The sequence below is a fragment of the Chlorocebus sabaeus genome, chromosome 11 (assembly GCF_047675955.1).
Source record: "Chlorocebus sabaeus isolate Y175 chromosome 11, mChlSab1.0.hap1, whole genome shotgun sequence".
In the NCBI taxonomy this organism is placed as follows: Eukaryota; Metazoa; Chordata; class Mammalia; order Primates; family Cercopithecidae; genus Chlorocebus; species Chlorocebus sabaeus.
The window spans coordinates 6585674-6597680 of record NC_132914.1 but is presented as its reverse complement, the minus strand read 5'-3'; the positions used below and the strand labels follow the sequence as shown (position 1 = coordinate 6597680).

Sequence of the window (12007 nt, the reverse complement as noted above, 5' to 3'; positions counted from 1 at the left end):
TTATTTATTTATTTATTTATTTATTTATTTATTTATTTGAGACAAGGTCTCACCCCGCTGTCTAGGTTGTAGTGCAGCAGTGGGAACACAGCTCACCACCGCCTCTGCCTCCCAAGTTCAAGCGATCCTCCCACCTCAGCCTCCCGAGCAGCTGGGACTACAGGCGCATGCCACCACCCCCAGCTAATTTTTGTATTTTTTGTAGAGATGGGTTTTTACCATGTTGGCCATAGGCTGGGTCTTAAACTTCTGGGCTCAAGCCATCTGGCTGCCTCAGCCTCTCAAAGTGCTGGGATTACAGGAGGTGAGCCACGACGCCTGGCCAAGAAAATTTGATTAACCACCAGCATGATTCACTTGCCAGTCAGTCCAGCCTAGGGGAAAGTGTGTTTAGGCTTAGGCGGAAGGGGTGGAGAGAAGCCCCTGCCACGCAGAGGGGACTGTGAAGGTAGCTGGAAGCAGGGGACAGGGCAGATGGGAGACCACTGTCATCACAAAACTCACCTGCCTCTCTTTGGGGTGTGTCTTTTGTCCTTATTTTTCACCTGAATTCCGGGTCTTTCTTTCTGCATTTCCCAAAGCCCCTAAGATATCTCCACTAGGGGATATCTTGGCTGCCTCGATTTCAAAGGGCTGCTGTTTAAATATTCCTACCCTAAAGCCACCTCACCGAGGAAGCAATAACTAAACAAACGCGTTTCCCTTTCCCTTTCTAATGACTGCATTTCTCTCTGGGGTCCCATTGCCAATGCAGTCTTCCAAACTGAAACTTCAGGAGGCCAATTGTGCTCTTTGCCTCTGGGTATCTGGAGTTCCTGAGCCTGTGCCCAGTGCTGGCACCAGGCTGTGTGCCTAAGCTGAAAGACAGCTTTGAGTCTCCCTAGGAAGCAGGTACTGTTATTGTGTATATCTGTTTTGCAGTTGGAGAAATTGAAGTTGAGGGAGGTCATATAACTTTCACAAGGTCACACGAAAAATCACATGGATTTTTCTGAACTCAGTATAGACTTTAACCACAGTGTCCCTAAAGCTCCCCTGCTTCTTCCCTCTTCTTTAGCTCCTTTCTTCTCCTTTGTTTTTTGTCCTTTTTTGCAATGTCTCCCTAAGGCTGTGGCACTAAACCTTCCATGTTTTACACCCAAACTAGTACAATAAACCTCCTGTCACCAATTTCTCCCTCGTCCAGCCCACCTAGCACACTGCTACCTGATTTCCTGAAAACCCAATTCAAGAGGAAACCCACTGATTTCACCCTTGCTCAAGAATGCATGGCAGGGTCATGCACGGTGGCTCACACCTGTAATCTTAGCACTTTGGGAGGCCGAGGTATGCAGATCATAAGCTCAAGAGTTCAAGACCAGCCTGGGCAACATGGCAAGACCCTGTCTCTACAAAAAAATGCAAAAAATTAGCCAGGTGTGGTGGTGCACACCTGCAGTCGCAGCTACGTGGGAGGTTAAGGTGGGAGACCCACCTGAGCCCAGGAATTTGAGGTGGCAGTGAGCTGAGATCATGCCACTGCACTCTAGCCTGGGCAATAGAGTAAGACTCTGTCTTAAAAAAAAAAAAAAAAAAAGATTCACGGTTTCACGGTGGGCTGTCTCTCGTCGACCCTATTCAACCCAACCCCATCCAGGCCACAGGGTTCTGCAGCTCTGAGGGTCTGTAGAATCTGGCCTCTTACCACGCACTCACACAAACCCTGTGCTCTAGACTTAGGCAGATATGGCCGTTATTCCAGAAATATATCCAGCCCAGTTGGTCCTCTGATTCTTCTGCTCACGGTCTTCCCATCCTTAAAAGTCCAACTCAAATCTTCACCCCCTTTGGCCATTCCACTCCTGTAGTGGGTGGAATAGTGGGCCCCCAAAAGATAGATATATCTGTGTCCTACCCTCTGGAACCTGTGAATGTGACCTGATTTCGAAGAAGAGTCTTTGCAGATTTGCAGAGATCCTGAGAGCTCAAGATGAGCTCTCCCTGGATTTAGGGTGGGCTCGAAATCTAATACTCACGTCTTTGTAAGAGAAAGGAGGGGGAAATTTGGACACAGATATACGGAGAGGAAGGCCAGGGGAAGACAGAAAAAGAGACTGGAATTTGGTTGCCACAAGCCACGGAACACCTGGGGCAACCAGGACCTGGAAGAGGCAAGGAGGGATTCTCCCCTAGAGCCTTCAGAGGAAACTCAGCTCTGCCCACACCTTGATTTGAAACCTCTGGCCTCCAGAACTGTGAGAGATTAAGCTTCTGATATATTTTAGGCCACCAAGTTTATGGGACCTAATACAGCTCCATTTGCATCTCTCTTCTTTTGAACTCCTCCTGCTTTTTATCTGCTCACATCACTCCCCTGCCCGGCCCTTTCACTGGCCCTCTGTCATCCAAAGGACAAAGCTCACCTACAGGATACCTTATCGTGACATCCAGAGATGGGCATGACCTGGTGGCACCTACCCACCAGCCTCTCCCTGCTGCATCTACTCTTGTACTTTATACTGTAGCAGTACTAATGGGGGCAGTTCTCTCAACACACACAACTGTTTCACATTTCTGGCCTTTGCACTTTCTGCTCCTCCATGTGGAATGCCCTTCCCTTCCGCCCTTGACTCCCTGACATACTCCTAGGTATCCTCCTAAATGGTGCTCAGACATCAGCTCCTCTGTGTTCCTTCCAAACAGACCCAGCAGACAATGCATTGCTCCCTTCTCTGTCCCGGCTTCATTCTACACAACGTCTCTCTATTATTTGTTTACTAATTACTCTAACTAGGCTACAGCACCTATGCCTTGAGGGCAGGAATGGTGGTTTATTCTTTTCTGATTCCCTAGCACCTAGCCCTAGTGCCTGTACTCAGCAAGTGCCCTGTAAATGTCTGCAAATGGAAGATGACTTCTAGAAGTTAATCATTTTGGGCTGTACAAACCTTCAGGGGATGCCATGTCTTGGGCTGTCCCAGTGGCTGGCACAGTAGCTGGCCAAAGGCTTTTTCCATCTTCTGATGGATGGTGGAGGCTCTGCCTCCCTCTTTGGGGCACATCAGATTGTCCAGTCTGAACCTGAATCCACCCCAGCCTCTCTCTCCTCCTCCCCTCTATGCTCCCATCTTCCTTCCTTTCTTCCTTCCTTCCTTCCTTCCTTCCCTCCCTCCCTCCCTCCTTCCCTCCTTCCTTCCTTCCTTCCTTCCCTCCCTCCCTCCTTCCCTCCTTCCTTCCTTCCTTCCTTCCTTCCTTCCTTCCTTCCTTCCTTCCTTCCTTCCTTCCTTCCTTCCTTCCTTCTTTTTTTCTTCAGGATCTCACTCTGTCACCTAGGCTGGAGTGCAGTGGCACAATCTCAGGTCACTGCAACCTCCACTTCCTGGGCTCAAGTGATTCTCCTGCCTCCGCCTCCAGAGTAATTGGGACTACAGGCACACACCACCATGCCTGGATAATTCTTGTATTTTTAGTAGAGACAGGGTTTCACCATGTTGGCCAGCTGGTCTCAAACTCCTGACCTCAGGTGATCCTCCCGCCTCGACCTCCCAAAGTGCTAAGATTACAGGTGTGAGCCACCGTCGTGCTCCCATTTCTGAGCTCTGGGGACCCCTGCCCATGCCTCCCCATCCCTGGCTTTCCCGTACCTGAGCCTGCTGGGTCTTCTCCAGCCACCGGGCACGGTCTGTAGGACTGGGACAGTGCACAATGAGGGCGCTGGAGACACACTGGAATTCAGTGAGGTGGATCAGCAGGAAGCTGTCTGGATGGAGGAGACAACCTTCAAGAGGCCAGCCTTTATTTGATCTCCATCCCAGCCCCTCCTTCCCCTCGCTAAGAAGAGGGAGAAGAAAAGGCTCCCCGCAGGAAGGACGTACGAGGGTCTCTCAGGGGTTGGCACACAAGCTTCTCCAGCATGAGAGGGGGGCGGATGACCTTGGCTTTGTCCACCTTGCGTTGGGGCTTGGTCACGAGGAGCACGTCAGAGAAGAGGAACAGGTACACGTCCAGCTGGGGGTGGGGGCGTAGGGGAAAGAGACAGGGTCAGCTGGAGCCAGGGGCAGGGCTGCTCCAGGAGGAGGCACAGGCATGGTGCGCAGGCACACAGGGACACACGCAGAGCCCAAATGCGGGAGTGGCCAGGGCCGTCACTTTGGTCCCATCTCTCGATTTACAGGCAGGGAAAGTGGCTGGCTCAGGGTCACACAAATGACTGGGGCTTAGCCAGAACCACATCCTTTCCCCAAAACCCCTCTTCTCCCACTTCTGGCGTTTCTGCCTCTTACCTTCTCCCACCATGCCCCGTCCCCTCCACTCTGTCCGCAGCACCCTCACCTTCCCTTCTCGACCCTCCTTCACTCGCACGGGTCCCTCCAGCAGCAGCTGTCTGGTGTGCTCAGAGGCAACCCCCAGCATGGGGGATGTCAGGTCCAGGGTGGAGAATGGACGCAGGTTCTGAGGGACACAGAGGGGAGGGGTCAGGGTGCTCGGCAGGCTGCCTGGACTTCCTGGCCAAGAGCGGCTCCTGGTTCTGCCACCAACACCTTTCTGTTTCTGTCCTTCCCCCATGGGCTAGAGGAAGCCTCCCAGTGCCTGCTTTGTACTCTTCTGACCTCTACCCCTTGGACTGTCACCACCGGGAAGGAATGATGGACACCCTTGTGGCACCCAAGGACGGGGCGTTCTGGCCTCGCCAGGCCCCCTTTCACCAGTATCCCTGGGACTTGCTTTTCCTGGGCCCCTTCCCTCTGCCCTCTCACCTTCTCCACCTCATCACTGGGTGGCTCCAGCACTTCGTAGGGCCCGATGCGCTGGGCTGCAGCCGCCAAGCTCTCTTGCTCTTCGCCCTGGCGGACCTGCCCATTGATGTGTCGCAGGAATGACTCCACGGCTTCGATCTAGGTGGGGTTGGGGGTGCGGGAGGAGGGACGGCTCAGCACCTCTCCCAACCAACGCCAGCCACGGCACAGCGCTACACTGTCACAGACACACTAAGAAAGAGACCCCCTCCCAGTCCCTGACGCACCAGAGTCCTAGCCCCCCGGGGCACCTACCATGGCATTCAGGGCCTCTTGGGCTCGCGCCTCGGGGCTCCTCTTGAGCACAGCATGGAGCAGCAGTGGGTACTTGGTGATGCGCTGGTGGGGCTTGATGAGCAAGTCACAGAGCATCTGCCTCCCGGAGCGCTTGTGCTTCTCACACCACTGCAGGGAAGGCGGGTGGAGCTCAGGGGTTTGCTCCCTCCTGCCCTGCCTAGTGGTGAACTCAGCCTCAGGCTCAGCTGGAGACTGGCTGGCTAAGATGCACCCGTCCCCCTCCCCAGCACCCCTCCTCCCACCTGCACGAAGGCATGGAAGAGAGGGTTAGTTTCTTGCTGCTCTCGGGCGTAAGCCATGGTCTGCTTCACTCGGAGGCAGTACTGGACATACGGGTGGAACCTCTGGCCAAACTGGAGAGACAGATACAGGAGGTGGGGAGCAGGTACGGGGAGAAGACCATGAATACAGGCTCTGGCTGCAGGACCCAGGAGCAGGTGACGAGAGTCTCATGGAAGCCCTTAGCCCGGCTCCTGACAGTCCCTCCCTCCCAGGATCCTCCCAGGAATGCTCTCAAGGCTAGGCCCCTCTCTCTGGATTCCAGGGAGGAGCCTGAGGTCCCGACACAGACCTAGAGCTCTCTGAGCTCCCTCCATCCACAGCGCTGCTGGGGCCTGCTGCTCTGAACTTACTCTCCCACCATCAATAATTCAGCTGGACCGTTTTCAGGACATTGCAGATCCCATTTCACCCTGGGGGTGGGGTGGCGACCTAAGGGTTTGCTCAGAAGCCTTGCTCCTGTGGAGGGGGTGCCTAAGGCTCCCAGGAGAAGTACGCCTCCCTCTCTACCCCACTGCAACTTTTCCCTGCAGGGCCCACATTTTCCTGGCTAGGTAACATTGTAGAAGAAAGTGAGACCCTAGGCCCTCTTGCTTTCTCTTGTCACTCTTCTCCATGCCCCGGGTGCCTCCTGTGGCCTTTTACACCCGCCCAAGTCATCTTAAGGGTCCCCTCACTTAGGCCCCATTGGCTGCACCCAGCTTTTGTAGTTGATGGGAGCCGAGGTGCGACCCTTCCCTGAGACAGCTGTGTGTTCATGTCATAGGGGCCTCCAGAGGAACAAGGAACCCGCGGCACAGAGGTCACACTTGTGGCATGGAGGGAGGAGGTGAGGTGATATTAGGGGCAGGGACTGTGTCCGGTGGCCCTTCAAATCACAGAGAGTTGCATACTGCGGGCATGCCCTACACACAGAACCCCCGCGGGCTCCCAGTCCTGCCCCATCCGGACACAGCCCTTCACAGGCCTCACCGTCAGGAAGCCACTTTCCAAACCAATGGGGTCCAGGGGCTGGCCCGAGGCCCGAGTTTCCTCCAGGGTGGGCCCCAGCACCTCCTTCCAAAAGCTCCGGTGGGTTCGAATCAGGCTGGGGACATTTCCAAACAGGGTCTCAGCTGACACCTGGAGGAGGGAGCAGAACTGAGCAGCACACCTTTGGCAGGTCACCAGGGGTGGCACTGGCCCAGGAAAGGTGAGGACCCTAAGCTTGGACAGCAGGGGTGGGGGTGAAGAGGGATGAAGGGGGCAGTGGGCCTGGGAGATCTCAAGGATGCCAGTCTGGGAAATGGGGGGCCTGTGGCCTGCTTGGAGTCCCCAGTAACAGGGAAGTAGGGAGGACAAGGCGTCCCAAAAAACAGTGCAGTGGGAATTTAGACAGGGATGGCTGCAGGGCCCACCCTCACCCCCAGGCTCAGAGCTCAGGCTGTGCCAGGATCCCCCCGAGCCCCTACTCACTTCCGTCAGCAGTCCCACTCGCTGCAAGTTCAGCAGGCCAGCGGCTAGGAGCTGCAGGGAGGGGGATGAGGGTCTCAGGACCCAGCGCAGCCCTTCAGTGTCACCTCCCACCCCCCATCAACTTCAGTACTGCTGACCTATCTTCCTGGATCCCAGACTGGCCTGAAATCCTGCCCCTCCCTCCCCCAGTGACCTGTCTTCCAGTCTGGGAGGATGGGGGATCATGCAGGGAAGATGGGGCCGGGGCTGGGGCTGAGGGAGGCTCACGTCGGTCATGATCTTGAGCTTTCTCACGTAGATCAGCTCGGTGGTCAGGAGCTCCCACAGGGCCTCCTGTTGGTGGCAGAGCTCCCGGCTCATCTCCTGGGGTGGGGAGAATGCTGGTTCAGTTGGGGAATGATAATTAGAATGGCATGTATCAGCTGCTAAGTGCTACTGGATCCACTTCATAGGTTCTAGGCACTTTGTGCATGACCATGAACTTTTAATCCTCAAACCAATGTGTAGGTGGTATTATCCCCACTTTACATATGTGGTAACTGAGGCCCAGAGAACTTTACTGTCTCGACCAAGGTCTCACTCGTAAGTGGCAGAGCTGGGGTCTGAACCCAGATCAACACATTTCCAGATGCTTTTTCCACATGACCCCACTTCCCAAGGCCTTTCCCTCCTCTAGAGCAGAATCTGTGTGTGCATTCACGCTGTGGGGACGGACTCACCTTGTGAGTTTCAGGCTCACCTTGTGCCCAGGCACCAGCTCCCTCCAGGACTTCTCGATGGCCAGGCCGCTGTCGCCACCCTCTCCTATCTCCCAGTGCCGCCGGTCCTCAGGGGGCAGCCGGGGCATCCCAAACATGCTGAAAGTGTGCAGCCTCACCTCCAGCTCATGGGCCTTGGTGACTTCCTGGGGGAGCCAAGCAGGGCATCAGCTCTGGCCACATCCTTGGCACCCAGCCACAGGGCTCCAGGAGGGCTGTGTGTGTGTGCATGTGTGTTTAAGTGTGTGTGTGTGTCTGGAATGGGAGATGACAGGCAGCACTGAGTATTAGTAGGGACACGGAGGCCTGGAGGACAGGGGTCGGTCCCAGTTGGAATTCCAGGGGAAAAGGCATTGCTGGAATGTGGGTGAAGAGGCACCCTGGTCTGCAAAAAGATCCCTGGAGAGGGGTCTGATCTAGGCTCACTGACAGGAAAGAGGCTTTCCATGGGTCTCCTGAATCAGAATGAGGTAGGGGAGGGACAGAAACAGACACTCAGAGGGAACTTCAAGTGAATCAGAAAAAGACTTAGAGAACCAGTGGTCTCAGGCACCACTGACAATTTGCCCAAAAAATGGCATTTTTTTATGAGGTAGCATGGCTTACATTTTACAGGTTTCTTTTTTCTTCTTTTTTTTTTTGAGACAGAGTTTCGCTGTTGTCGCCCAGGCTAGAGTACAGTGGCACAATCTCGGCTCACTGCAACTTCTACCTCCTGGGTTCAAGCGATTCTCCTGCCTCAGCCTCTTTAGTAGCTGGGATTACAGGTGCCCGCCATGATGCCCAGCTAATTTTTTTTGCATTTTTACTAGAGACGAGGTTTCACCATGTTGGCCAGGCTGGTCTCGAACTCCTGACCTCAGGTGATCCACCCATCTCGGCCTCCCAAAGTGCTGGGATTATAGGCGTCAGCCTCTGCGCCCGGCCCATTTTACAGGTTTCTTTGGCATCTAGTAATGTGAGCAACAGACACTCCTAACCCTCACTCACTCCATTCGGATGTGGCTCGAGAGGAGGGGTGAGGCTCACAGTGGCGGCGAAGGATGATGTGGTCCTGAGGATGGAGGGAGCATACCTGACTCTCAGCGACTTGCTAATTTGACTTGGTAATTTTCAAAAACTGAAAGCTCAATATCAATCGTTTATCCACATTTAATCCAAGTGTCTCAAGTCAAAGTCCCTCGTTGCCATGCATAGACCAAGGAGAGATATATCCCTGAGGGGCCCTAGGCAGAGCCATGTCTGACTGGCAGGCAGCAGCCTCCTGGACCTATGGTCTCAGCCCCTGGGGCTTGCCGGTCATCTGTGGAGCCATCACAATTGGGGCTGCATGCGTGGGGATGGGAGGAGAGGGACCCCCTTACCTTGAGTTTGGGGGAGTGAGGCAGGCCAGCCCCCACATGGCCCCCGTGCCTCTTCTCAGGCTCTGGATCTCGCAATCTCATGGGTGACAGGCCTCGGGACTGGCCAGACCCCCTGACAAAGGGGACATACTGCTGGAGGCGTCGGCGACTGGGATCCTGGGAGAGGAGTAGGGGAAGTTCTGGGGGTGCCTCCCTTTCCCCAGAAACCCCAGAGAGGTAGTAGGGGGGCAGTCTTGGCTCTAGATGTTGTTCCCCCACCCTGGTAAGTCGGGCTGGCTCACTTCTCCCCGCAAACCAGTTTGGTGTGGGCTGCTCCTGCCCTGAGTCACAGCGGCCGCTGCCAGCAAGGCTAAGCTGAGTGGGCAGGGGCATGACAGCCTGGCTCCCCGAGTGGGCCTGGGGCAGAAGTGGGGCCTCCTGCCGAGCAGGTGCACAGGCACACACATGCCTGGGCTCTGGTGTGTGTGCCCCCACTGCCTCCTGCTCTCTGTACCACGGCGGGTGCATGGACAAGGCATGGTGCACACAGCATTCTGGTCTCTCGTAACTCCCCTTGTCTGTGACCAGCCTCCCTCACACATGGGGACGAGGGCACACACATGTGCAGCCTCCTCCCCGGGGGTGTGCAGCCTGCATCCCATCCAGCTGGGAGTGGCTGCCCTTCCGTGTGAAAGGCTGAGGCCACTGCCACCACACGGCTCCTCCCAGGGCAGGCCTGGTCACATTCCTTCATTTGCCTGTGGCCTGAATTACCCCACATGCTTCCTAGTCTCCCTTCTCACCCACAGCCTAGGAAAGTCCCATCTCCACAGGCAAAATACTCGTGCAGTGAGGCAGGGGATATCCCAGCCACAAGCAGAACTGTCCTCAAGGTGGAGGGGAAGCCTGCAGGCTGAGGGACAGACTTGACTTCCACACCCCTCTCCTTGGTCAGGATGGGAGGAGGGCCAGGCAGTTCCAACCAGGGGTGGAGCCAAGTCAGGCACCCTCCTGTCCCTACCCACCACTGGAGGAGTAGGGACACCCTGAACCTTTGCTCATCTTCATCCTGACTAGGGAAAGGCAGATCTCAGGAAGCCCTCAAACCCCTGCCAAGCAGAGGCGGGTGCCTGGGAGGCGCCAGCTCTGGGGTTTGATGACCTTACCCGCAGCTCTTTGTCTGAGACCTGTCTAACAGCACTCCTCTACGGGCCTGGCTTCTCCTGGCTCTGCCTCTCCTGCCCAGCTGTCTGGGACTGGGGTGTGACATCCCTGGAGCCTGGCCCTGTCACTGCCCTCCTCTTCCCCACAACCCAGGAAAGAAGAGTAGGGTAAGAGGCAGGAATAGCTCAACCTCTGAACCTGTAAGGGGACAGAGACTCCACAGCCTGGGTGTCCTCCCTTCTGCCCCACCAGGTCACTTTTGGGGCACAGTCTGGACTCACCAGCACCAGGCCTCCTCGGGGATAGAGACTGCCAGCAGTGCTCTGAGCGGAGGCTCGATGCCGACCCCCATAAGTCTCAATGCGGGAGGCCACAAGTCCTTGGAGGGGGCCCTCATTTGGAGGACCAAAGGCCTTCATCCCTTCTCTGCTGGGTCACCTCCAAAGGGCCATATCTTCAATGTCCAGGAGAAAGAGGTCCCCTAGGGCTGCAAGAGAGAAAAGAGAGGAATGGAAGGGCCATTCCCAATCAGCGAATGGCACCAGGTGGGAGACCAACACTGGTGGGGGGCCTGGGCAGGAGGGTATAGTGGGGAAGGAGAAGGCCAAGGGCTTAGTCACTTGTTGGGGGGAACATGGCTGCCTCATCTATGACTTGATGGGAGTAGGGTAGGTCCAGGTACATACTGTGTAGGAAGCCCCTTGGAGATGTACCTCCTCTCTCAAATGTGTGCATATTTGGGGTACAAGCTCCTGCACTGGTCTCAAATGGGAACAAGGGTCACAGACAGGTCTCGGGCTTTCTGGATACACCCAGGTGGGAGGGTTCTAACCCCATTCCCTTCCCCATATAAAGCCTGGGAAAAAGCTGGAGGGAGGCCCTGGTGGGTGGGGTGGGCTGGGAGTGGGGGTGGCTGGAGACAGCCCAGGCTGCCACCAGTTTTTGTACAGCCTGCAAGCCTTTACATATCTACACAGTTGAAACAACTTCTGCCCCCTGCAAAAAAACCACCAATATTTTGGGACAAGTAAATATTATATGATATTCAAATTCAGAGTCCATAACTACAGTTTTGTTGGAATCCATCCTCCTCTGCTGGTCTCCTAATAATCTGTGACCACTTTCTTGCTCGTTGGGACAGACGGTGTAGGCCGCAAAGTCGCTGATATTTACTGTCTGACTTTTACTGAAAGGCTTGCCCGTGTCTTACCCGAACCCTCCTGGCCACAGACAGGGAGGTGACTGGGGCCAGCTGTCCGGCCACTGGCCTTAGAGATCAGTCAAATAGAAGAAGAGTTTCTCGGGCTGTATATTTGGTCCTCCCCAGCCTCTGGGAACACCACCATGGAGCTGGTGGCCAGGCGTGGGGCTCCATCCCTCCCGGCTAAACCTGGAGGGAGGGCCCGCCCTCGAGTGGGCAGGGCCTGGAAGAGGAGAGGCCTCCTAAGGGGCGGTGGGCTCAAGGAGGCTGCGCAGGTGCTTGTGCCCCACCAGGTGAGCCTGAGGTCCCGACTCAACCCTCCCTTTCCTCCGATTTAGGAGCAGAGGAGGAAACGTTCGCTGTCCCTCTTGCCGCCTCCCAATAGTCCTCCCTCTGAGGGCGCCGTCTCCCTCGCACTGCTCCCTACCCAGGGTCCTTTCTCAGCCTGGCCCCCGGCTCCCCTCCTCCCCGCCCTCGGGAGGCCAGGCCTTCCTTCCGCTTCGCCCCGGCTTCCAGACCCCGGTCCCAGCCGCCCCGCCCCCGGCCGCGCAGCCCTCCCGCCGCTCACCTGTGCTCACAGGTGTCACCGCAGCCGCTGCCCTGCGCCGCCCTCCCCGCCCGCGGGGCTCCCCGTCGCCGTCGGCTCCCAGGCGATGCCAGTCAGCCCCGATGCCCGGCCTGGGACTGGGATCGAGCGGCCCGCCAGAGCCGGGCAGCGCGGGGCCGGGCGAGGAG

At 56.2% G+C, this 12007-nt stretch overlaps 1 protein-coding gene across 1 annotated transcript in view; it reads right to left on the bottom strand.

Annotated features, from left to right (window-relative positions):
• The window catches only part of PLEKHG6 (pleckstrin homology and RhoGEF domain containing G6), an 18325-nt gene extending 6318 nt beyond the window's left edge, over positions 1 to 12007 (bottom strand). The window contains exons 1-13 of the mRNA XM_007967327.3: positions 11841 to 12007; positions 10353 to 10558; positions 8929 to 9084; positions 7546 to 7710; positions 7074 to 7169; positions 6807 to 6857; positions 6324 to 6473; positions 5315 to 5425; positions 5031 to 5180; positions 4737 to 4874; positions 4312 to 4431; positions 3855 to 3987; positions 3624 to 3739 (exon numbers count right to left, since the gene is read on the bottom strand). Coding sequence (XP_007965518.3) covers positions 3624 to 3739; positions 3855 to 3987; positions 4312 to 4431; positions 4737 to 4874; positions 5031 to 5180; positions 5315 to 5425; positions 6324 to 6473; positions 6807 to 6857; positions 7074 to 7169; positions 7546 to 7710; positions 8929 to 9084; positions 10353 to 10490 — 1524 coding nt within the window. The 5' untranslated portion in view covers positions 10491 to 10558; positions 11841 to 12007. The remainder of the gene's footprint in view (positions 1 to 3623; positions 3740 to 3854; positions 3988 to 4311; positions 4432 to 4736; positions 4875 to 5030; positions 5181 to 5314; positions 5426 to 6323; positions 6474 to 6806; positions 6858 to 7073; positions 7170 to 7545; positions 7711 to 8928; positions 9085 to 10352; positions 10559 to 11840) is intronic.